Source organism: Pelobates fuscus, chromosome 2 (assembly GCF_036172605.1).
Source record: "Pelobates fuscus isolate aPelFus1 chromosome 2, aPelFus1.pri, whole genome shotgun sequence".
In the NCBI taxonomy this organism is placed as follows: Eukaryota; Metazoa; Chordata; class Amphibia; order Anura; family Pelobatidae; genus Pelobates; species Pelobates fuscus.
The window spans coordinates 160,519,821-160,547,243 of NC_086318.1; the positions used below are offsets into that span (position 1 = coordinate 160,519,821).

Genomic DNA, 27,423 nt, shown 5'->3' on the forward strand with positions numbered 1-27,423 from the left:
CAACTTCTTCTCTCCATGGACTGAAATGCTCATAATCATGAAACAGAATAGTTCATGGCATAAGCAGAGTTCAAGATTTTCAGAGTAAATGTCAGAATATTTTAGATATGGGCCCATTCCTTTAAGTTAAATATAGAAGGAACCCAATCCCATAAGAGTTATTCAAACCAATCTACATGGTGCAATACAGCATATACAGAAAAAAACAAAACATTTATTATCTGAAATAGAAATTTTGCTGTATAGGATTTGGCAAAATCTTTCTGTGCATTGGGCTATCTAATTGAGGAATTGTTTGTTACAAAACAATACCCAGACTTTGTTTTAAAATTAATAATGTAAGCAGCCAATAGACACAGTTAAAGTGAATGTGCACTGGGAAAACAAGAGTAAGTCCCCATGAGACTCTAATTGCCATCAAGTCTCTTGTTACCTCATTCCGTTTTTTGAAAGTATGTGATTAGATACTATATATACTGTACAACAAGCGAGTGCCACATGCATTAAAAGCTCAGAGGGAGGAGAAGGGAACAATTAAATGGTTTACCCAGGAAAACATATTTAAGAGGTGTGAGAATAATGTAATAATAACGAACCGTATGCATATCTATTACTCTTAATGATGTGTAGAAGCCAGAGCCTCATTAGGAAAGTTGACTAGCCCTCTAGCACTCACTGTGCAAACCCATAAGTAGAAGGCTGATGGGTGAAGTACTCCTGTTACTAATAGTGGCAACTACATTTCTCTCCTGCATAACAGATCCCCTGTTTTTCAGGGGAAAGAAAGGGTTGACACTTTTAGTAAAAGAAATACAACATCCTATATAACCTCAGATTTTGGTATATACCACGTAGACTGCGAATTTGTTTATTAAACCAAGCAAAATCAAGCAGTCACCATTGACAAATATTGGAAATAGAATTGCATGGCTGCACTGGAGAGTTCAGTGTAGCACTTTGATAGGATGTTATCTTTTAAATAAGTTAGAACATATGTATATCAATAGTAGTGTTTTCCAGGGTTTAAAAATAATAGTTTTTTCTATAAATAAGAATTTTTTGAACAATACCTGCAAAGTGATAGCCCCACACAAGCTCATGTAATGGGACTACTGAGTGCTGAAGATGAATACACATAAAAGTCCTCTGTCGTTGGTTCACAGTAATACCAGCAAAATAACTGTTCTACAGCTTAACAATATATATATATATCCATGATTGAATGAATACAGAGATGCTTATGTTTGCTGTGCATAATTCCAAGTATTCACCGGAATGAGGTGTCATTACTCACCATCTGGCAAGTTGACTCAGGATTTGGAAGTTGCCAGGATACTTCACCCGACTCTCTAAAAATTGCCGACAAGTTGAAAGGATAATAATGGTATTGGGTAGTTTTCAATGGTTATGTCTTGACAATGGTCCAACATGTAAGACAAAGTCGTCAGGAGAAACATAGCAGCAATGTGACTGAAAAAACCATGCTTTTGAAACAAGAATCTTACTCAATAAGTGTCCATATAATGATATTGTATAGTGTTTATTTATGTACAAAGTTGGGGCATTTGCATACATCTGAATTGAAGTGCTGCAAATCATTGGAAGACAATTTGTAAATTAGGAGAACAGACATTTTTCAACAATGTATTATTAAATACTCCAAATTTCTACCTCGGTCTTTTGTGTAGAGGACTAGCCATAAAGTTCTCTCCTAACTGATCCATCAGTTCGCTTTTTTACAGATAGAATAGAAGAGATCTCTGTAAAACATAACCCACTAATGTGGAACATGATTGGGGTGATTTGTATGAAAAACATTGGAAGAATGAGCAAGGCTCATTAAATCCAGTCCAGCATGTCATCAGGGATTTGTAAACCTTCAGACTCATTTTATTTACAGATTTGCGACATATCATAAACTAAAATTGAATAATACAAAATCCACCACCTAGAAAACTATTTTAATCTTAAACGTACTAGAAATTGGGTAATCTGTTTAATATTTACTTATTTAATTGGGTTCTGTTTTTTCATGGACACAGACTTGGGAACAGTGGATTATTCGGGAGTACATTACATGGGAATATCTTATTACTCTATATGTATTGTCCTTTTGTCAATAACATAGAAAGGGACCTACATATGGCAGTCTATTTATGTTCAATACTCTTTTGCAGATCTTTGTGCTAAACACTGATGAAGCTTATTAACAATTATTATGATCTACTCAGGAGTTATAATATGTAGGCCTTCACAGCGAGTGACTGATGCTTCTAACATAAAAAAACTAACAGTAGGTTAAGTCTGACTGTGTTTAATGCAACAAGAATGCAGACCATCTTAGACAAATGGAAAGGGACACAATAAGTACCAAAAGAACTTCAGATTAATTGAGTGGCCTTGGTGTATAGACCCTGCCCCTGCAGTATTGTGCTCAATTCTCTGTCGTTTAGGACTATAGACCAGAAAGTAATAAAAAAAGGAGAAAATAGATCTATATATGTACTCCCCCACACACAATCAAATGAAAAAGGAGAGATAAAAAATGTCTAGCATAAAAAAACTCAATGGGACATACAAACAATGCACTTACAAATGGGTGGATAACTAAACAGTAATTTACATTAAAAGGACATAAGAAAGTAGATTATAGAAACTGTGACCTACAAAGTCTCCCTATAAATGTCCTGATAAGAGATATAAAATTTAAACTTCATTTATTGCATTGTCTGTTTAATCTAGAATTTCTTATCTCCTGCTCTGGTAATAGCCTGCTAGAGCCTGCAATAGACTTGTGTGTGATTAAAGTTCAATTACCAGAGCAAGAGATAAACACTTCTAAAGTAAACAAATGGTACTCACTGAAAACTTTGACCGAATAAACAGAAACAAAAGTGATTTCAATCCTATATGTAAGATAATTGTGCAGTGAGACAACAGGGACATGATCTATACACCCAAACTGCTTCATTAAGCTGAATTGTTTTGGTGCATACAGTATCCCTTTAATACAGATAGAGGTAGACCTGGGATGAGAATGTAGCAAAAACCTTTTTCGAAATATTTTAGAGTAACTATGCATTATTTAACATATTTATTCTGTAACAGTCAGCAAACTCTTTATTAAGAGGAACATAAATATAAATTTGAAGCATAATGTTATGCATTGCAACAGCTGTGAATAACCATCTAATTTTGACCTTGACTATTATTACCACTCATCCAGCTTTGGTTATTTGTAAGGGCCTTATCTGTTTTCAAAGAAGACTTTTTATAGAACTTTTACCTCTGTCAACATCCTAAATCTGCTGTAAATTAACTAAAGAGGATTTTGAGAGCTAGCAATTAAAGGGAAATTATCACGAGTTGTGAATCCCTAATGGTGCCACTTTAAACCTAACTTCATATAAAGTGCCAGATTCAAGTCAGTCTACAGGTAATATTTTGCTAAAGGCGGTTTAATACTGTAAATTAATTGTAAATTAGGGCCTTTTATATATCTATTAAATATCTATTTAATATTGATATCTCCCCAGTCTACCCTCAAACTAATTATTTAGCTCAAAGCATATTATTTATGACAATTTCACATTTTAAAGATTAGTGCAACTATGTAAAAGGGGTAAAGTCACCAATAAAGTGTGTGTGCTGGTTAGTACACGCTTTTCAGCACAAAACATAGTTATTCACTTAAGTGAGAATTCATAGTGAATTCGAAGGAAATTTCAAATTTAACGTCTAAATAGCAGAACCTGATAAATTAGTCAAAGTCAAATATGCTTCCATTATGGTTACTTTAGCCTTACATTTGAAATTCACTTTGAATGATCACTTTAGAGAATAACTCTGGTAGATAATTCCCCACTATTGTGTTTTTATTTTCCTATATTATTGCACTGATGCTAATCGTATAGTAGGAAAACCATAAAATTTGTTTGGAGTGTTGGATTTCATATACATTTTAAAGGACATTATCTGAGCAGCAATCCTCTAATGTAATGACCAATGGAACATCCATTACCAGTACAATTGTAGATTATACTAGCTTTAGTGTAACTATAATCTTAATTTTATTAATGACAGGAGGCGAATATTTGCTTAAGTCTCTCTTTACTATAACTCCACAGCAGCACATTAACATAGAGAGATAAACACCAAAGACAAAAACACAAGGCATCTATATAAAGCTCCTCCTAAGCCACCATTTTCTCTTTCACGCTGCGACAACATAACGTACACAACAATGCCAGTAAACCAATTAAATGAAAAAATATATAACATAACAATGAATAACATCCTGAAGAAATTTCGGAGAATGGATGTTATCTTGAACTTCATCCTGCAAAGCCCGTCGATTCCTTGAACTGTAGTCCAACCATTAAACTTAAACGAAATAAACAGAGTCGAAAAACACTGATTAGTGAACGAAATGTACTGATAAAACATAAATCCCACGATCCAGTACTGACAGTATAAAAGACATGAAATCCATAACCAATCACCGGCAATACAATATACCAGACACCTCCCCCAACTTCCCCATACATAACCCTAGACCACCAAACCTAGCCCAGGCTACCAGAAGTCAACAGAAACACATTAGAAAGTACTCCATCCAAACAAGGGGGGGGAAACAAAACTGGGTGGCGAATATTCGCCTCCTGTCATTAATAAAATTAAGATTATAGTTACACTAAAGCTAGTATAATCTACAATTTTATAGCATGACAGGAGGCTTCATATTTGCTGTTTTAACGCTCCAACAGCAAAGCAAAAGAAGCATGGTCCGACGATCTAAAGTAGATTTGGCGAAAGGTATCCTCACGGGACCTGTCCGCCGAACGCAAAATGTCCTGAAGGGAAGCGCCTGCCTGAAAGCTCCGGAAGCCGTGGCGCCCCTAACCGAATGCGCTCCGAAGGACGCATTTACCCCCGCCAGTGTCAACAGCCATCTTATCCACCGAGCTAGGGTAGGGGACGAGACCGGCTTGTGGGGCCTGACATATGAAAGCAATAACTGGCCAGAATGAGAAGAGCGAAATGGAGCGGTAACCGCTAAATAACGAGCCAGTGCCTTCGCTACACAAAGTTTAGGCGAATCCCTGAAGTAAGGATACGACACAACCGTCGAATCCGACTTGGTACGTCTAATCACCTTGAAGGAGACCCCCCTCTGGCGAAAACGTGAAAGCGTCGACATCGAAGGCCCGGACATCCGAAACACGTCTGAACGATACCAAACACAACAAGAGGGCAAATTTAGCCGAAAGCTGGCAAAGGGAAAGGTCCTGGTTATCCGGCCATTCCTGAAGGAACGCCAAAACCATACGCACATCCCAGAGGGAGGAATACTTAGGTGCTGGAGGACGTGCCAGCCTCATCCCACACAGAAGTCTGCAGACTAGTGGATCCTGGCCGATGGGAAAACCTCTAAGCGGAACATGTGCCGCCGAGATAGCTGACCTAGTAACATTAACCGAGCGGTACGACCGACCCAAATCAAAGAGATGCGACAAGAAATTCAGCACGTTAGTTACAGGGCCTGTAAAGGGATCGATATCCCGTTCCAAGCACCAACGACACCAGGAACCCCATGCTGACAGGTAGCACCTTCTTGTCCCGGGAGCCCAGGAATCCCAGAGGAGGTCTCTAGCCGATTGCGATAACGCCTTGACATTCCAGGTACCCCTGAAAGAGTCCAGGCCACCAAGAGCAGATGGCCCTCCCTCACTAGAGGGTGAGGGTTGCCCTGGGAGTCCGTGAGGAGCATTCGATCAGACGGTAAGAGAAGAGGGTCCCGATAGGAGAGATCCAGGAGTTCCGGGAACCAAGCTTGACCCTGCCACAGCGGAGTCAGCAACACTAAGGACACACGTTGACGTTGAACTTGTAGCAACACCCCGGGGATAATAGCAAACGGAGGAAACGCATACGCTCCCTGCGAAGGCCACACCTGGAGAAAAGCGTCCACCGCTGCGCTCGCTGGATCCGGGAAGTACTTATGGGTCTGCGAATAGATCCACTGTGAATGGACCCCTCTGACACCTGAGTTCGAGGAAGATGGGCCGAAAGAGTTTCCAGTTGCTGGCATCCCTCCAATGTCTGGAGAACCAGTCCGCCGTCAGGTTTGACTCTCCTGGAAGATACTCCGCTTGTAAAGTGACGTTGCATTGGAAACAGAAACTGTAAATCTCCTTCGTCACTTCCGATAGTGCTCGAGACCGAGCCCCCGAAGCGGTTGATGTATTGTACCACGGAGACATTGTCCATCCGAAGGAGGATGCAGCAGTCCGACAGGAGGTTTGCCAGGCTCCGAATCGCAAACGAACCCGCAATCAACTCCAGACAATTGATGTGGAATTCTGATTCCTTGTCTGACCATGGGCCCCCCGTGGACCCGGTCGCGCACGTGGCGCCCCAGCCCCAAAGACTCGCATCCGATTCCAGCACAAAATCCGGGGTGGGTCTGAAGATCGCCTTCCCGTTCCAGGCCGACATATGCAGGAGCCACCAGCGCAGTTCAGTTTTCACGTCTGGAGACAGGGAGATCAACTGGTCGTAAGAGGGCATCCTGCGTAGGAAGTGAGCCTTCAGCCATTGCATGGCCCTGTAATGCAGTGGGCCCGGGTAGATCGCCTGTATCGAGGCAGAGAGGAGACCCACCACGCAAGCTAACATTCGAAGGGGAATCCGGTCTTGCCGTAAAATCCGTCTTCTCTCCTTCCGAATGGTCGCTATCTTGGCCAGGGGCAGGCGTAGAACGCATTCCTTCGCGTCGATTTCGAATCCCAAGAACTCCACCGTCTGCGAAGGCTCCAAAGCCGATTTCTTCAGATTGACCACGAACCCCAGGTGTTCCAATAAGGAGATCGCAGAGCGAGTCTGAGATCTGAGCCTGGAGGGGTCCTCGCAAAAAATCAGCAAGTCGTCCAGATATATTATGCAGTGGACGCCCTCCGACCTGAAATGGGCGACCACCGGCTTCAGGAGTTTGGTAAAGCACCAAGGAGCTGAGCTGAGGCCGAAGGGAAGGCATGTAAATTGGCACGGAACGCCCTTTCAGACAAAGCGAAGGAATCTGTGACAATCCTCGTCCCCCGGGACGGAAAGGTAAGCGTCCTTCAAGTCCAGCCTCGTGAACCAGTCTCCCGGCCGGAGAAGGTCCCGAAGAAGATGAATGCCCTTCATCTTGAAGTGGTTGTAGACCACGAAGGTGTTCAAAGACAGTAAATTGATCACCGGGCGGAACTCTACGGACTTTTTCTTCACCAGAAAAAAACGATCTGAAGAAACCCCCCAAATCTGGGTCTCGTTGGACCGCGCCCCTGGCGAACAGTGCCCGAACTTCCGTATCTATCAAGGACTGCTGGTCCCTTGCGATGATGGGGATCCTTGGAGGACCAACCTGTGTTGGAGGGGAATGGAAATCTATGACATACCTCCCGCCACCTGTCCCTACAGTGAAACAGTCTGCCCGCATGCAATGTAGGGTGATCGAAAGTGGCAGGAGTTGCACTCACCTGTAGGAAATCTCGCCCGTCCTCTGGCGCGGTATCCACAACCTCTATCCACCCTCTGAGCGTAGGGGGTTCTGGATTGGTATGATGGAAAGAAGGACGGACCACGGGATCTGTGGCGGCCCGAAGACCAGCCGCGGCTGGAGACACAACCCCGCTGTCGACCAGCCCGTCCAAAAACCCGGGATGATTGTGGCCGAAATACCTTCTTAATGGAAGATTGAGCTTTATCCAGGGAAGTAAACAGATTGACGTGTTTCTGTAGCTCCTTAATAAAAGGTTCCCCGAACAGTAGGCCTTTAGCCAGGAGGCCCAATTCTTTGGATCCCAGCTCTGATAGTTTGTTGTCCATACGGAACAGAGCCGTCTTCGAGCAGACGGTAAGAGAAGAGGGTCCCAATAGAAGAGATCCAGGAGTTCCGGGAACCAAGCTTGACCCTGCCACAGCGGAGTCAGCAACAGGGGATCAAAATCCGGGGTCGCTGCCACCTTGTCCGGCAGGACGGGTCTGGGGCATTCCACCCGCAGTTTCTTGCGGGCCTCCCCTTCCAAAGGTCTACGGACCCAGTAGTGCACGAATTGTGCTAAGTGGTCGGGCAGTGACCATTCTGAGGATCTGGGGTGCCGGATAGACCAAGGATCAAACAGAGGTTCTCCTGTAGCATGACATGAGAATAAAATCACAAATCATATACAAAAAGACACACAGCCATCCATAAAGAACAGGAAGCAGTGGTACTCTGACCTGTACTGTCTGCGGAGCAGCAAAGAAAGAGGAAATGGTGGCTTAGGAGGAGCTTTATATAGATGCCTTATGTTTTTGTCTTTGGTGTTTATCTCTCTATGTTAATGTGCTGCTGTGGAGTTATAGTAAAGAGAGACTTAAGCAAATATGAAGCCTCCTGTCATGCTATAAAATTGGAATTAAAAAGTGAAACCCAGGTTATTGCTTGCTAAAGTGTTCAAATTACAATATACATAAGCATTTATTCCGATGTTTAATTTCGCTTTTTTATTTATACTTTGTAATGGGAGAAAGTTAAATACCAAGTATAAATTAAACCTCTGGTTCTGTGACCATCTATGCACTGAATTAAGTGTAATGGACTTAAAGAATTAAGGGAGAGTCTGAATTCTTGTATGGTACGCTTCATGTCGAATCCTTTATGAGACAGTAGTATTCTTGTGACATTCTATTAATATGGCCTCAGTATTACAGTGATTCTGCTGGATTCTATGAGCGTGGATGTTCTGAGCTATGAATTGAAAGTGACTGCAATTTACCATAAGACTATTAGAAAGAGCACTCGAATGATCCATTGATTTGTTGGAGAATCTGTATAACATGGAATATCTTTAATGTTACCTGTTTATGTGAGCTACTTTGTTTCTTTTATTTATGCTCTTGCAATAATGAGACCTCATCTATTCTGCAATAATTATTTTCAATACTTATAGATCCACATATTGCTTGTTAGTATTATGTAATTTGTCTATGTCATGGAGGAGGAAATGCAATGTTTTTTGGTCATACAGGTATATCTTTACATTGTTTTGAAATAAAGTGCTTCTTTATTACAGTGCTTTTCAATTATATTCAGATGATGAATCTCCACTATTTTAAGGTTACCAATTGTGGTAGGATTTTTTATTAACTTTAAATATTGTATTTTTTCTTGTGCAGCATTGCACACTTACTAGATATTTAATATATGATAATGTAAACATCTTTAAAGGGACACTGTAGGCACACAGACCACTTCAGCTAATTGAAGTGGTCTGGGTGCTGTGACCCTTTTGCACTTAGTGCTGCAATGTAAAACATTGCAGTTTCAGAGAACTACAATGTTTACATTGTAGCTCTAAGTCTGCCCTCTGTGGCTGTCTAACAGACAGCCACTTGAGTGCTTCCGGAATCTAAATGGACTTTTTGCTGACGTTGGCGGGGGAGGAGCGTGGCCGGAGCCTGACCCAGCATCGAGGGATTGGGGTGGGGGCCCCGAGGGAGGGGCGCACACTTGAAGCCCATAGTGCCTGGAAAACGGGTTTGTTTTCCTGGCCCTATAGAATGCCTTTAAGGGTTTTATATGCGCTAGCAAATAAAAAAAAACAAAAAACAAAAAAACATTTATTTGCTTTACAGCACTGGTCTAGGACCTAACTCACCATAGAGAGAGAGAGAGAGAGAGAGAGAGAGAGAGAGAGAGAGAGAGAGAGAGAGAGAGAAATTACATAGGTACTTTCATTTGAACTGAATGAAAAACTAATTTAATAAAATCTATGTTTATTTTTTTTGTATAATACTCACATGTACATTTTGATTTGTAGGGATCCATGTGAAACATAAAACCAATAGATCAGGGAGTGATTCTCTGGGACTATTAGTAAGTTGACAACAGATTTGTAAACGTTAAGACAAAAACCGACAGTTTAATAAGGAAGCAGAGTGGTCAAATGAATACTTGTGATGAGATCTCACCTTCCACGGTGAAAGACTTTATCCTCACTTATTTGGAGTATATTTTGCGAGCAGGTTGTCAACTTGCAGTTTAAGAAATACATATGACAGTATCAATACTATAAAATATTGATTCATATCAAATAAGCATTGATATTTTTTTTCTCTTTTTTTGCTGACAACATAGTGAATTGTGTGACTACAAGAACAAAAAAAAACATTTGTTTTCAATCATTGAAATGTCCCATCTTTGCTTATTTCAAATACTTCGAGGTATGGCATGCTTGTAGACAAGATTAGAAAATTAGATAGAGCTGAAGGAACACTGAATTTCTAGTTTTGCATTTTGCCAATAAACACTAATACAAACATTCTGATGTAGATGAAAACAGATTTATTCATCAAAGAGAATGATTCCAACACAAATACAGAAGAAATATTTATGGCTTGACAAATATTAAAAAGAATAATAGAAAACACTACTGAGCAGCAGTGTGACTTCAAAATTACAGAGAAAGGAACTTCTTAGTCTCTTATTTTACATATATTTGCACAAGACAATGATACATAATGTAGCTATAGCAAGAGTTATAAAGATCACTCTGGGCACCATAACAACTTAATTGCCAGGAGGAGAAGGTCTTGGGCATTACCCTAGCAGAAGGAGTTAAATCATTTAGCCTTAAAGTCTGTAAGCTGATATCCTATCACTCAAGACTGCATTTTTGCTCAATAACCAAGACTTCAATCAGGCCTATAAGTGGTTCCCCATTGAGAAAAGTTAATGAAAAAGGTATTTATCATTTTACAGTTCAACCCCTTAAGGTAAGATAGCTTCCAGAACCTCCTTTCATTGTGATTAAGTTGTTATGGTTTTTGGAGTGTCCCTTTTAAGTGTGTGTATATGTGACTTGCATACTTCCTGGAAGCTGAATTTTGCAAATATTTTAAAAGACAGCATACATTGCTTCAAAAGTGGTTACTACTCAAATTATGTATGTAAATATATATGGAAGCAATGGATCCAGAGTACAGGTAATGGCAATACATTGTTTTGTATCCAATCATTATTTACTCTTTGCTGTGACCTGTGTGACTAGATTTTGAAGTAAAAGAACATTAAGGTATTAGAAAAAGGCAAAGTTAGTTAGTACTGAGAGGATAATTTCGTGAATATCAGTCACTGCCCTAGAGGAATAATGGGGGAGAGTGAAAAATATATATAGAAATGCTTCAAAGTATGACCCTGACACTACAAATCATTTCAACCCCAATTAATAAAAATAAAATTAAAAAAAACTAGTGAGTTTTCTGCATATTTTAACTTTTTTTTTAATTGGGATTTAAAGAATTTGCTGTGTGAGGGCCATCCTTTGGATCATTAGTGAATTAGCATATGTTTTGTAGTTGTTTTCTTTTTGTGACTTAACAAATGGCAAAACTCTGCACAAAAATATTATTTTATTTTTGAAATAAAGTTTGCTTTTGAATATTGGAATCAATAACTTTTAAATTATGTTACAAAAGAGATATGTAACAACATTGGTGGCTGATTCAAACTGGGCTGTAGAGATTGCATAGGAGTGAATGGTTCTTGAAAAAGTGATTGACATCAAAATCTGGAGACTGACATGTGCCTATCAGCCAGTTAGTAGACTGTGGACACTTATCTATATGGATAGCTTTAAGTCCGTGCAAACATTCAGATGTGGAATTATAAAATCTAGTAGAGCAATATGTGGCATTCTCTACTATATTAAGCTATGTTAATTTGAGGGTAAACTTTTCATCAAAAAATATTCAAATTCAAGATGTTGGTTAAAAGGCGGGATAAATAATATTCTGTTAGTAAGTTTAATACTCTTTAACCCCTTAAGGACACATGACATGTGTGACATGTCATGATTCCCTTTTATTCCAGACGTTTGGTCCTTAAGGGGTTAAGGACTAAATGACTAAAGGAGTTTAAGCATGCGTGGGATAGACATAAGGCTATCCTAGCTCTAAGATAAGGCCAGGGACTAATGAAAGTATTTAGAAAATTGGGCAGACTAGATGGGCCGAATGGTTCTTATCTGCCGTCACATTCTATGTTTCTATGTTTCTAAATCACTCTTGGAAAACTGTCTATGGTTGATGAATTATTTGTGATGAATGAGATATGTGTAATATGGTGTCATCTGTGTAGCCAAGGTAACCTCTTGAGGTTTATTTTGCATACATATTTTAAAACATATTTTTATATTTCATTATAATACATGCAAAGGTTGTAATATATGAAATATATATATTTAATTTCACTATACATGTTTTAAAGTGCTGCAGCAGTACAGTTGTCATTTCTGTTTTATTAGATCACTAATAGTGATTTATCAGAGTTGTCTGTGTTATACAAGAGTGTATAACTGAGTTTTGGATCAGTTAACAAGTTCAGTTTAAGATCTCAAAACACATTCAGTGTCAATGGCTGCGGCAGCACTTTTCCTAATCCTTTGAGAAAGGTAGCAATTTGCTACCATTATTCATTTATTTATTTTATGAAATATATAACCAGGAAGTAAACATTGACATTTTTCACGTTTTCAAGTTTGTCCTGGGCCCACCATCATAGCATTGTTACAATAGGGTACAGTATAATATTAATATTATGGTTTTCCATAATTGTGGTGCTCTGTAGGCAAATGAGGATTGAGCCGCTTTCTTTTCATAATGTAGCATATTACATACAGTGCTGATACTGAATTGGAGGTTATAGGAGGTAGGAACACATGAGGAGAGCATTCTGCTCAGGTATTGTGGGAGCTTCCCAGAAAAGCTCTTAACCCCTTAAGGATCAAACTTCTGGAATAAAAGGGAATCATGACATGTCACACATGTCATGTGTCCTTAAGGTGTTAAACACAAGGCTGGAAAGATGAAGGGTGCGTTTGGATTTCAGTGATAGCCAGTTTAGCTCTTTTTATGTGACAATGGTGGGTCCTGTAATTACATTCTAGCACAAAGCATCAAAACGAGTTATAAACATGTTTGGGGTTGAACTCTACTTATTGTTACTGACACTTGCTCCATACAAGTATTGTGCTTGATACTTTATTTTCTTCGATATTGTTGCTTTTATGCACATATTTTTGTATGTTAGTAATGTCTACTTTTGTTATACCGGTATATCTAAATATATATATGCAAAGTTTAATTTAGAGACATATAGATAGATACTGCATATCTGACACCCACATTGCTTATGCTGAACGTTCTTAGCTTATATAACATTATAAGGTTAGCATTCTGTTTGCAGTCTTAAATAGTTTAATTAAACAACAGCACTATTAATATTACTAATGCTTATTCCTGCTCACATTACTATATAGCTGTTCTATTCTCCGATCTAAATTTGACCAAATGAAAGATTTCCTACTGGCAGTTGTGATTCTATAATTGTCATATGCTGTCATGGTTACATTGCGGTTCAATGAAAACATGAGGCAAGGGTGTAACTGATGAGGCAGCATGTATGCTGTTTGCAAAAATATAGATAGATAGAAACATGCACTTTACTTCACTGATTATATAGAAACACACACTTTACATTACTGATTATACATATTTGATGAGTATTACTAGAGTATGCCTACTGTCTGGATGCAAACATGCATAAACTGTTTTTTTTATTTATAAATGTATGTGACATTGCTAGATACATTCAACATTTGATTACTGGTTGGTTATGCCTAGCTGTGTATACATAATAAATACGTATTTCTTTCTAGCTTTAGAAATCGGCTGACACCATGTCTAAAGCTGTTCCGTTTTACCAAAAGAAACAGAAACATTATGACCAATCTTATCGCAACGTCCAATCTAAATATGTTGTCCAGGAATATTCAGCACAAAAGTAAGTAGAATATTTGTTTTCTTTGGAAATGCCTAATGTATTCAGTGACTACTGTACTTACTGAAAAACTGACGTTTTATGTCAACGTGAAAGTCATGTCACATTTTCTCGAATTTAAAGCCCGAACTGATCTTTTTTATATTTTTGGGGGGCAAAGTGTTATTTTGTGTGTCCCGTTTAAAGATAGTATTCAACCACATCATGTCAAGAGAAAGGTGACAGTTTGTATACTTGTCAACGCAGACTGGTTTATGAATACGATTTTGCAAACTTTGCTTTATTTACTGATGTGTGCACTTTTATTATAAGTTGCCTGTCAGGTTTAGTAAACCTGGGCTAAATTGCAAATGAATGCCTACAAATACTTTAGACTATATAGAATGTGATACATTGTAAACCATTTTATAGTAAAAAAAACCGAGCTGACAAAAATAACCAAAAAACTGCAAAACTTTGCAACCAACCAATCATAGTCTATTGAAGCATCCGCAAGTTCATACTGGCTTGTGGATGCTTCAATAGACTATGATTGGTTGAAAGTCTTCGTGTTAAGATCTACTTCCCCTGTTTGGAGAGTATGGATTACTTTTTTTTTTATGATATCATTATGCTGGTCAAAAAAACAAAAACATTAAAATATGATGGTTTTTATTGTCCCTGTGTTTTATGACAAAAAAATATTTAATTACACAGGTTTTGTTGTAATCACTAGAATGTATCACACCCTTCCCAATACTTATTAGTAGATGGAGGGGTAGATAGGATATATACAGGATTGGTGGGAGGCTATCGTTTTAAAGACCCCTGTCCATGAGAGAGTCATCTGTTTATTATAACCAAAGAAACCTTGCACCTTTATTCTGTTTTAAGTAGAGCCAAAGGAACAGGCAGCCTCTAGAGCTAAGGAGTTTTGTTGGGTAAGGGACTTAGGCACCAACAACCCCCATCATTTTATTACCCTCCACCCAAACACATACAGCAATAACAAAGATGTAGGGAGCATTCTAAGTTATTAGTCTCTCCTCCAACTCCTGAACCAAGAGAGAGGAAAACCAAAGGTTTATACAACTGGGTTTGAAAAGACCCCACACTTTTAACTAGCAAAAGGCAAAAAAAATAAAAAGAGTAAATAAATAAAACAAGAGCAGCAGAGATACAAATAAATACATCTATATTAAATTAAAAAAAAAAAAAGAAAAAACAAGTTGAGAACTTTTTTTCTTATGCATTTTTTGTCATTCTTTAAAGGAACATTATAACTCTATGAATACAAACCTTTATTCTTAATTCTACAGTGTTCTCATCACAATTTAGGTCCAGTCCCGTCACCCCAAATCTAGTTAAAGCGGCACTGTCATGCCGAATTCCGTTTTTTTTTTTAACCCCCCTCCCGCCTCAACTACATCCAATCGACCCCCTAGTCACCCCCAAATGCCCCTATGCCCCCCACATTACCTATTTTTTATTCTTTATTTTCTACCCCTATCTATATTCAGGGCGCCGCCATCTTTGTGTGGGTAGGTGAAGTCCCTGTGGGACACGTCATCTACCCACACTAGATAGCCCTGAGATTCCCGCACATGCCCAGTGAAACATCTGGACATGCGAACGGGAATTTCACCATCAGACAGACGAATGAATGAATAGAAAAAATCAGACGAACAAACTAACACTGTGTATCAGTGTTCGTTTGTTTGTTCGCTTTTATTACAAGGAGGGAGCTACCGGCGTGCAGCTCCCTCCTTGCAATATGTAAAGACAGAAGCGGCAGGGAGCAGTGCTCCCCACCACTTCATAAGCCCCCCAGGTCCCCTCCTCACTCTATGGGGGTCAATATGACCCCCATAATAGCACAAGGGAGATTAAAATCTCCCCAATGCCCCTACTCGCTATATCGCGAGTAGGGGCATGTCCACTAAACAGTGAGCAGCCAGTGGCTGCTCACTGAAAAAAAAAAAAAAAAGGGTAATAAGGGGGGGACGGGGGACCTACTGTCCTCCCCCGCCGGCCCCCACCCCTGGACGGCGGGTGGGGGCTATAATGGGAATGAGGGGGGACCTACTGTCCTCCCCTCAGGCCCCCACCCCTGGGAGGCGGGTGGGGGCCATAATAGTAATAAGGGGGGGGGGACCTACTGTCCTCCACCCCCCGGCCCCCACCCCTGGGTGGCGGGTGGGGGCCATAATAGTAATAGGGGGGGACCTACTGTCCTCCCCCCCGGCCCCCACCCCTGGGCGGCGGGTGGGGGCCATAATAGTAATAAGGGGGGGGGACCTACTGTCCTCCAACCCCCGGCCCCCACCCCTGGGCGGCGGGTGGGGGCCCTAATGGTAAAAGGGGGGGGGACCTACTGTCCTCCCCCCCGGCCCCCACCCCTGGGCGGCGGGTGGGGGCCATAACGATAATGGGGGGGGACCTACTGTCCTCCCCCCGCCCCCACCCCTGGGCGGCGGGTGGGGGCACTAAGTAAATTCCCCCCCCCCATCAAGGTGACTAGGGGCTTGGGCCCCCCACCAAAATAAAAAATGCCCCTACCTACCCCCCTCACCCTAAAAAATAGTGAGGGGGGAATAAAATTGCTAACCTGTAAAGTAAAATTAAACTTACCATTCGACGTCTTCTTTTTTCTAAAATCTTCATTTTCAGCCCCAAAAAAGGCCAAATAAAAAACCATCATAGTCGTCGAACTAAAAATAAAATAAAAAACCCGAGCGCAAAAAAAAACCCGACGAAAAAGAAAAAACCCGAGCGCACAAAAAAATAATCCATCTTCACCCATGGAGGGCTCCGCGCAGACTGAGGTCTGCAGGGCGGGGCAAGGCTTATAAAGCCTTGCCCCGCCCTGCAATTAGCCTAAGAACACTCTGATTGGTGGGTTTAAGCCAATCAGAGTGCTCTTTGTCATTTTACAAGCGTGGGAAAGTTCTTTGGAATTTTCCCACACTTGTAAAATGACACAGAGCACTGTGATTGGATGGATTTCAAGCCATCCAATCACAGTGCTCTGTGTCATTTTACAAGCGTGGGAAAATTACAAAGAACTTTCCCACGCTTGTAAAATGACACAGAGCACTGTGATTGGATGGATTTCAAGCCATCCAATCACAGTGCTCTGTGTCATTTTACAAGCGTGGGAAAATTCCAAAGAACTTTCCCACGCTTGTAAAATGACACAGAGCACTGTGATTGGATGGATTTCAAGCCATCCAATCACAGTGCTCTGTGTCATTTTACAAGCGTGGGAAAATTCCAAAGAACTTTCCCACGCTTGAAAAATGACACAGAGCACTGTGATTGGATGGATTTCAAGCCATCCAATCACAGTGCTCTGTGTCATTTTACAAGCGTGGGAAAATTCCAAAGAGGGGTCTATCAGCACTCAAAAGTGACAGATACCCATGAGTTGTGCTAATTTGTAGCATGGGTATGTTTACTGACTTATAAACATAACTATTTTTTTAAGATATGACAGGTTTTCCTGAGAGGATTTTGTAAATACAAGTCCTCAATTTTGTTTTGTTTTTAAATAAGCTTTTCACATTATTTAATACTCTTGGAAAAACATAAAATGATATTCAAGATAGTAATATATAAAAAATATATAAATATATATCATATATTAAACAAATATATCAAAATATTAAAATGGCAACATATTTTTTTTTTTTTAACAGAACAATAACTTTATTAACAATATATATAATGTCATATTTCCTTCGGGTAGAATTAGAACAGGCTAACAATTCTGTGGGTTTAACTATTGAATATCAAGGTCAGGCGTAGCATGTTTAAGACAATTTGTGCATTAAGGGAACAGTACACAGCCAGTAATCTTTAATAATGGCAATATCAATGTTTGTTGAGTACGTTTCCCATGGTGCTCAGCTTATGGTAAATGGGACACGCACTCTCCAAACATCAGTGCCGTTACTGTCAAAACTAGCGACCACAGTAAAATAAAAAAAAACGTTATAGGTCCTTTCACTTGTCATCCGCACAGACAATATGATTTACTAGCCTACACCTATTGATTGAAACCAGGGGTGCCCAAAAGGCAGATCCCCAGCTCCTACAGAACCACAATTCCCATGATGCTTAGCATGCCTTTAGAATGACAAAGCATCATGGAAACGGTAGCCCAAAAACACCTGTGGATCCGCCCCTTGGCCCCCCTGATCCAAACCATTCTGTTATATTATATTTCAATAAACACAAGCTAAATCACGTGTGTGCAACTTTATCACGGATGTCATATCTTAGCAGTGCACTGCTCATGTAACAAATCTACACGTTATAAACCACAAATCTCAGTAGTAAATATTTGTAATAACAGTTACACATGAAAGTTAAATTGAAAATGCATAAGTTTAGCTGTTTGAGTCCCAGATGATGAGGCACCAGTCGAGTTTTTGGACCTGCACAGCCAACTGCATGACTCTAGCCAGACTAGGAAAGACGTAGTTCATTATAACCCGGGCCAACATTGTTCTTAGTACTGGGTGAGTGTGCCGGTTGAGAAATTGATGCCCAAACAGAGCTGGAGATAATGTGGGGAGCTTAGACTTTGAGGCTCTGGATAAAGAGCAATACTTAGGTTTCCATGGAGATATCCCCACGTTTAGAAATGTGCACCAACATTGCCCTTTATAAATACCCTTTATGTCTGAGGAAACTTTGCAGTCAGACATGGTACATCTTGTGAAAATGTTAAAATGATCTAGCATACTTCTTTTTATGAACAAGGGAGAGAGAGAGAAGGCTCTCCAGCTTTTTCCTGCTTAGTAAATCACTTTCAATATACTATAAACCTTCCTCTTGCTGGTAAATATTTTAGCACCATTTGAATCTAAGCATATTGCGTGCACAGCAAAATATTGTAAAGGGATTCTATAGTGTTAGGAATACAAATCTGTATTCCCAACCCTATAGTGCCCTCTGGTCCCCCTCGCACCCCCCTCACACCTGAAACTTAGCAAAATGAAATCTGAATTTCCAAATTTAGCCTATAATAGACAAGCTCTGACTACAGCTGAGTTGGTGAATGCTTTCAGATCAGCTATTTTTGTCTACTCTAGATGATGCAATAAGGCTTTCACTTCACTTCAAATCAGAGTTTAGCGAATAACCCCCTTACTGTCTCAAATTGTACAAACAGGTGCAGTGCAGAGGTTATCTGCCCCTTCTGTCAGCCCATCCCTGGCACAGGTGGTACTCTGTCAGTGCTAGAGGGATTTGTTAAAGGAGGATAACATGGGGCCCCATTATCAGAATGACGCCAAGCTTGTACCTCATCGGCAGCCAGTCAGGCAATGTGCCGGGATAATGCCATGTTGGCTAACAGAAAATATTTTGACAGTCTATGTATATATATATAGTGATATGTATAATGTGTTTTCTTTAATATGTTATAAATTTGTTTTCGCACATTTGTTAATTAAAACCCTATGAAATGTACAGGACTCAACACAACAAATTAAAAATAAAAACGATTTAATTCCTATTTGGCAAAGAAAATAAATATTTTTAAAAATTTTAAATACCGGTACTTAAAAAAATATTACATCAAGGCCTTTGTGTTTTAAATTCCTGACTGCATACCTGTGCCTACATTTAAGTTAATTATATTTTTATTTTAAGAATTAGCAGACAGTATTGGAAAGTTGTGCTGTGAGCAGTGTAATGCCTACATTTAAAATTGTTTGGGCTTTTTGTATTGTTTCTTAGAATGAGAATATTTCAGAATGTTCATTCTTTCTTTCTTTTTTCCTCTAGCTCTCTATTTCAGACATAATTCAGAGGAGCCTATTTCCTTCTTTCTTTTCTCAGATAATGATTATTTGTGCTCCTTTCATCTGGGTTCCAATCCTGTTTTTTGTTTTTTAATAATTCCATGGATGTCTTTGTTTTGTTTCTCTGCAATATTGCATATTTATCACAAAATATGTCCAGAAAACATAGTATATGTCCTACTTATTTTCAGTCTGTAAGATCGTGCATATTTTGCAGTAATATATGTATTACTCATGGAGGATGTACTATGCTACTATTCCTTTACCTTTTTAAGTTTTAAAGCATTGTCACTGTAAATAATATGCATTTAACGAGGGTGTTTTTAAGTTTGTATATTCCGCGCCATATATCAATGCTAAAATGTTCAATGTGAAAGTTAATTGGCTGGTCATTGTTCCCTTAGCCTAGTTTCAGATCTTACTTATCTTCATATAATGTAGTTATATTACTTTGAATCATTCTTACCTTGCCAGTAACCCCTGTCACACAGTTTTGGTGATGTGGGTATATCCTTGAGCGTCTGATTACTTCTTTGGTGTTGTATCTTACCTGGCATTCTGATAGGTGAAATGATTAATAGATGTAGTATGCCTCAGTGTAGAGTGACATGATGTAGATGTATAAATGTATGGCTTGATGCCAGGAGGTCTGATAAAGCATAATGCATATTTATTCAACACACTTGAGAGCAGTTTATTTGAGTAGGAACATATCACAAATGGTGCAACCTGCTATCTAGATTCAGAGAGTCTACTGGTGTGAAGACTGTCTCACTCATTGGGTAGAATATGTCTAGTGTGTTTCTCCCACATTTCAGTAGATATTGAAGCACTGAATTCTCAATAGGGCTGCTGTATCCTGAATGCTTAAATAATGTCCATCATACAGTCCCATCACTAGTACATCTTAGCTGTCTGACTGTGCCTGATTGGACAAGGAACAAACATAATGCCAAATTGTAGTAATGAAATAGGAATTCACTTAGGACTCTCCTTTAGAATCCAGCTATCAAGAAGGAGAAGGCTAGACAGGGGCGCCTCTAGTATTTGTGGGGTGAAGTGCAAGATAAAATGCAGGGCCACATTTTTATTTTGTTAGGATCTATTTTTAATACCAGTTTCAACAAATGGATGCCTATCAATACACCTGCATTGAGAGGTATTTGCTAATTTGCTTTGCTTAAATTGTGCAGTATGGATTTTAATCCTTGGAAGGCTAACAACCTTCCAAGCAGAGGGTAGCCATGAATAAACAGCTAAATTGTGGGGGAGTCACAGACTATACAATGATTGTAGGGCATAGGGGCTGTATTTTGTACAGAGGTAGATGGGGAGTGTAGTGTATTGGAGGGTACTATTGCTACTTTGAGTGGTCTATGTATTCTCCCCAGATTTGTAAACTGCAAATAGACAATTCATCCATTATGAGCAAATAGTGCAATATTTGTTCAACAGGTATATGACAGGGCCACCGTTCAGCAGTCATCACATAATTAGTAAATTCATATACATTTTCGTGCATATCAGATCATAGTTATTCAGTAAAAAGTGTGCACCGGTAAAGAGCACCATTCAAAACTGTAGCCAAGCACCTTAGATTATCAGCTAGATTCCCACGGCCTTTACGTAATCAACTCCATACCAACACAGGATTTAAAACGAATAAATAAAAGTAAATTAGAGAAGGACACTAGCTGTTAAATGTGACACAGAGGCTAAATCAACAGCTTTCCTTTCAGAAGTTAGATACAATTGTAAATATGTGTTTGCACCATCCAACATGTTTCATAAGCAAAGTTGCACTGGATCCATTATAAATATATAAAATCTTCATCCAAAAAGCAGTGTCTACATACCTAGCTGAATTAATATTTAATAAACATAAAATATTTAACAGTTTAAAACTACATTAGATAAAAAAGATGCAAACTCTCAAAAGACATCAATCTTAGCATGAGACCCTTGTCACAGGTACATACATTGCAATTTAAAATGATACATATTCCTCCAGTTAGATATATACTAAAAGTTAGAAACAGCACTCAAGATGCCTAAGGTGTCATGCTATGAGTAGCTCTGAGTCTTGGTTTAGAGGGTGATAGACTCTTCACGCTCTCTGCCTCTGGATATACATAAAGAATAAGGCTTAGGGCAATATTCTGATTGTGCTCTTTTGCTTATTCTGGATATTATTAATGCTGGGTTTTGATAAGATAAGTGTTTTGATGTTAGATTTCTTTCATTTTGGACTATTTTGTTATGGTTTAATTTAGCTTATATAATGTATATTGATTTATTTATATTGGGCAATTATTCATTTCATTTATTTATTCATTTATCTATTTATTTTATGCATATTTCTGTTTTGTATATTATTTACCTTGACCAGATCTGTATTCTACAAGGCATTGGTGGAGTACTTTGATAATATAAAATTAGCCATTTTCCAATACTGCATTTTTATTTTCTTTTTTTCTAATGTATTCTAATTCATCAGTGCTAACAGACAAGGCTTACGATCTCACAGGGTCCTAGGCAGGTTACAAATGTTGGGCCCTTTTTTATTTTTCACATAGGGATGACAATTAATATTTACAGGGCTCCTGTGTAAATCCATGGACCTTAGGCAGTTGCTATGGTTGATTTATGGTTGATCCTGCTCTGTGAACTAAGGATTATTTCACTTGGATGTCAAATACTGCCCTACTGTTGGTGTTTGTGCTCATTTACATTTAAGCATGTGCAACTAAGTTTTGTCTTGGATTAAGAATTCAATCTGGATGAAATATATTAGATTGTGCACATTCTAGGTTATCTAGGTTATTCTAGGTTATCTACTCACAGTGAGTACTGCTTGTCCTATTTACTTAATTTAATTCATGATCTCTATTATGTAATTTGATCTTCAATCTGTCCTTTAGTATTGCAAATGTGGCTTGAGTTGGGATACCACCATACTGTAAGTACTGGAAGTAATGCCTGAGTGGTCCTTTCAACTTAAAGGGATACTCCAACCACCATGACCAATTCAGTGATTTGAAGTGGTCATGATGATGGGAGTCTGTATGTGAAGTTTGCCTGCATGAAGTACTGCACATATTGAGAACTATTAACCTTTTTCCCAGGGGTTAGTAACACATCTATCACGCGTGACTTTTGGAAACTTTCTATCACTGCAACTCTTTTCCGAACTACCTAATGCATATTTTACATCTGTTGTCTGTTTGCACGACAGATGTTGAGATCTTCAGTAATTGCACCTGCAAGGGAAAGCTAACTCTCCCCTCCTTCCCTCCTTCCCTGTGTGAGCTTTCTCCTGCCTCCCTCTGTTGCTAAAAAAGTTTTCTATTTTCTATTTCATCCTTCTTTTTCCTCACTTCTTCCATCCCCTTGCTGGCTTGGAATTGGTGCATGTGCTCTAAGCAGGCAAATTGGTCCAATCACAGTCTTTTTGATTGAAACCTTTGATTGGACCACACAGAGGCAAAAATTATGCCAGACAGAGGTATGGAGATCAGCAACAGGTGCTTTGAGGTAGCGGGACCTATTAGTAATGCCCGAAAAGGCATTGTAAATGGACGCTATAGTCACCAGGACAACTACAGATTAATGTAGTTATTCTGGTTAGTATAGTCAGTCCTTGCAGGAATTTCATAGAAAGGCAGTGTTTACATTACTGCCTAGGGACACTTCCAGTGGCAGTCACTTAGACCACCACTAGCGGTGCTTCCTGGGTAAGTGCTGCATGGAGACGCAGAACATTTCTCATAGAGATGCATTTATTTGAGGAGATTCTGATTGATCTGCACAACATTTGACTCCGCCCCTCACGCCTCCACTTTGGCTGGGATCATCAGAATTAACATTCTCAGCCAATCCAATGCGTTTCCATAGGAAAGTATTAGATTAACTGAGATTATCAATTTGGATTATCTCAGCCAAGGAGACTGGGGGGAGCCAGAGCTAACGGGTAGAGCCAGTTTGAAAAACATTTGCACTTTAGTTTTTTAGTGAAATCAGCTTTAACGTGGATCTATCACGCTCCAGGATTACTTGTAAGGTGCAAAAAATAAAGCTAAATATAGAAATCCACACTCTTTCGCCTACAAATGGCCTTTTCAGTCATTGTTACTTTTTCATTAGCATGTGGCAGTCATCTTACAGAAAGTAGGCAAAAAAAAAGACAAAAAATAAACAATGTATCTATTACTCCTTGTCATTTGCAAAGTTTGTCCTGGTTTTGCCTTGTCTGAACTGGATTATGATGTTATTTGATAAATCTTTAATGTAAATTTAAAAGAAAACTGACCATCTCATGCAGAAAAAGGTTAACACAAATTATAGTGATTGTTTTTTTATGTATTATTCAATAGTGTAAATTCCGGAGAAATTACAGTTTTTCTTTTTAAATTATATATGACCTCTTCTAAATGATTGCTTATTATAATGCTAAAACGTCTTTTAAAGTTTATATACTTTTGTTTTGTTTTCTTGCCATTCATGAAACATTACAATGTGTCACACATTTGGGAAGTAAGTTGTTTTGTATTTACAAAGATAAATTATTATTGGTTAAATTATACTGTAGTCTCCATATTAACATGCATCATTTCCTTTCTATTACTTTAGAAGAAGCTCCTCAGCTTCCGCTTACAGAAGCTCAGCAAGCTCCACACGTTCAGCAAGTTCATCAAGAATTAAATGCATATGTGGGGCTGATAGAGATATTCAACAATACTATAGCCCTGAGTATAAAGCAAGGTACACATTGTTCTGTACCACAGACAGGGCTGGTGGCATGTCTGCAACAAACAGGTGTACTCAAAATAAAACAGTAAAACAGTGTTCTTAAAATATAAGGAAATATATTGATATGGCACTAGTGAATAAAATTGGATAAAACAAACAAACAATATTTTGATTATTTGCATATATTAAAGGGCAACTGTAGTGCCTAAAACTAGTTTTGCTCTTTTTAAAATTACATCTATACATTGTGCTCGCAGTTTGGCTAGCAAATAATATAGATTTGGAGTGAAAAAAAAACAATTAAAAATAGATTTTTCTTCCACCTGTCAATCAATTTTATGACACAGGCAGTCCTTGTGCTCTCCACCCATAGAAACCAAAGCGTATGCACTGTGATTGTCGTGTTAACTCTCTAGCTGGCACTGCTAGTGTTGGTTAAGGAGTATAGACACCAGCAATAGACAATTAAGCCAGCATGTTGGCATCATGAATGAGATTTGCTTTGCTTAGGTAAGTACCTCAGCTATGAGCCCCATAGTTGGTTCCACTACACCTGACACCACTGCCCCTGACTTCTGACCTTCCTTTTGGTCTCTGCACTAGGTATTATTTCGACCAATAGGTAACAAGTGATAGACTGAGAGTGTCAGCTGATTTGAAGTGGTTATGGTGCCTTGAGTCATATGTTAAGCATTTCACTTTGAAATGCTGCTCATATGAAATTTAACTCCACTGCTGCAGTAACTTCCCCTCTGGCCGCGTTATTGGGACATCAATAACGCTGGGACACAGTGGCCAAACTGTTGAAAATTTGTTTGCCTTATTATCAGAAAATGGGGTCAGGGTACACCTAGCATTATAACTACTGCAGCGGGCTGTACTGGTTATGATGCTTGGAGTAACCCTTTAATGAGCTATGCAAATGCTAATTATACACACTAATACACTCAGAATAAAATATTTTATGAAACCAAAAGGATTCATTATTGCCATATAAGTCTATTTCCCCTTTTGAGCTAATCCCCTTTAAAAAACAAAACAAAACAAAAAAAACATATTTGGTATATTACCTATAACACCATAACATTTGTATGTAAAAATATATATTTTAAACTTAACACATTTTTTTTTCTTTTCTGAATTAATCTTAAAATATAAAGTGAATAATTTGGTGTGATCTGTGAAATTGACATTATAATGCATTGGTTTCCTTGCTTTCAAAATTGATATCAAATTAATCACATATAAAACCCCCCAAACAAATAACAAAAAAATAACTCTATGGCAAATAATCTCATAATGAACATCATTAGGTTTTCTTGAACATTTTCTTGTTATGAGGAAAGAACACTGATGTTGAAATGTATTACTAGCAAAAAGAAGGAAATGTTGAACATATACCAGCCATGCCAGTTTGTTGGCTTATCATAAAGCTTAAATATGATTAATAATTGAATTGCATGCAGCTGGGCCTGCAATCTAACGTACACAGCAAGAATGTTCACAAATAATCACTAACTGATCTATCTTCATCTCTCATCTACAAACCCATCAAATACACAGAACTCCCCCCCCCCCCAATAAAACAAAATAGGAAATTGAAAATATAATAACCTTCCATCATTTGCTGCTGTAAAAAAAGTCCACTATAACACAATCTTGGAGAAGGCAGACATAAGCTTGATGTACTTTTACTACTAATACAAGCAGTTAAAGAAATGACAAGTCAATTTAACAAAATGGACTAGATAAAGGAAAATGGACTCTACGTTAAAATGTATTTTGTATAAGGGATTCAAAGCACTACTATAACATAAAACACGGAATGTGTCTCCATTCTTAGCCTTTTTTGAAAGGCACTTAAATTATATACAAGGCACAAACGTTGCATTCATTTTTGATAAAAATAGCATGAGGACTTTGTCAGCTCCATTTCCTGTGCCGGAGAAAGTACTCACCCTCCTCCTGACACAGGAAATGGAGCTGACTTAAGTTTCTCCTTTGGTCAAAGAAAGTCAGGGGTAGGAAAGATATACCAGACAAAGTAGTCCCTATTTTGGCTTATGGTTTAAAGAAAACTAGATCAGAAATAAAGAAAAGAAGAACAGATCTTGAGAGGAGAAGAGGAGAGGAAACAATAGGATTAATGTAAGGTTGGCGCGGCAGTGCCGCTTAACCATTCCAGTTAGACTGGATTCATGCCCTCAACATAAGCAGAGCAGGGTTTCCCAATTTTTTAAAAAATGTTTGGAACCTTACATCCACACCATGGAAACCCTCACAAACTGGTTTTGCATTAAAATAAATTAAAATATTTCGCTTTTCTTGTAGATTTTATTTGGAAATCTTTATTTTTTTTAAAAAAAAGAACATGTTTGGGGAAAAAAATATAAATTATTCATAATTATGCTCAAATACATTTGAACTAGACTACACTAGCATAAACATTTCTATGAGAATCTTTATAGTTTGTCACTGTTGGATTTACCATCAACATTTAGATGATTTGCAACATTGATTTACTGTGTTTTTATGCCAAGATAATTAAGACATTAAACCAGATTTGCTAATTTCCAGATGGTTCACAAACACATTATATTCCTGTCCTTTTCTTCATTTTATACTATCGTGAGTGTATTGTTCTTATCTAATATAAAGATTAAATATGACTTGTGCTTTAAAGCAAATACAAGTTACTTGTTGTCTCAGCCTATGGGTGAGATGTTACTTGCTGTGAGCTGTTTGGTTGCTAATGACATTTGAAGTGGTTAACTCTGCAATTGAATGTTCCTTCTTATTGTGTTTTGTCTTTGATTTCTTTTAACGCTGAAAGAGACTCTTGCGTATCTTTAAACTCCCCTAAAATGTAACCTGTAATATCAGCTCTTACATTTTCCTGTGATCAATATTGTTGTTTATTTCCATCCCTTCCTTTTACAGTATTTTATTAGTTCTGATAAAAAAGTCATTTTATTTTTCACCATTATTTTTTTTTTTTTTTACAAAAGCAGCATTATA

General features: G+C 38.5%; 1 protein-coding gene across 3 annotated transcripts in view; it reads left to right on the top strand.

Annotated features, from left to right (window-relative positions):
• MYOM2 (myomesin 2) overlaps nucleotides 1-27,423 on the top strand; it is a 187,185-nt gene that overhangs the window by 10,259 nt on the left and 149,503 nt on the right. The window contains exons 2-3 of one of the 3 annotated variants that reach the window (XM_063442912.1): nucleotides 13,743-13,871; nucleotides 24,289-24,417. In XM_063442912.1, coding sequence (XP_063298982.1) covers nucleotides 13,807-13,871; nucleotides 24,289-24,417 — 194 coding nt within the window. In that variant the 5' untranslated portion in view covers nucleotides 13,743-13,806. Of the gene's footprint in view, nucleotides 1-13,742; nucleotides 13,872-24,285; nucleotides 24,418-27,423 lie in introns of all 3 variants that reach the window. The other 2 variants (XM_063442911.1, XM_063442913.1) reach the window with 2 other exon arrangements.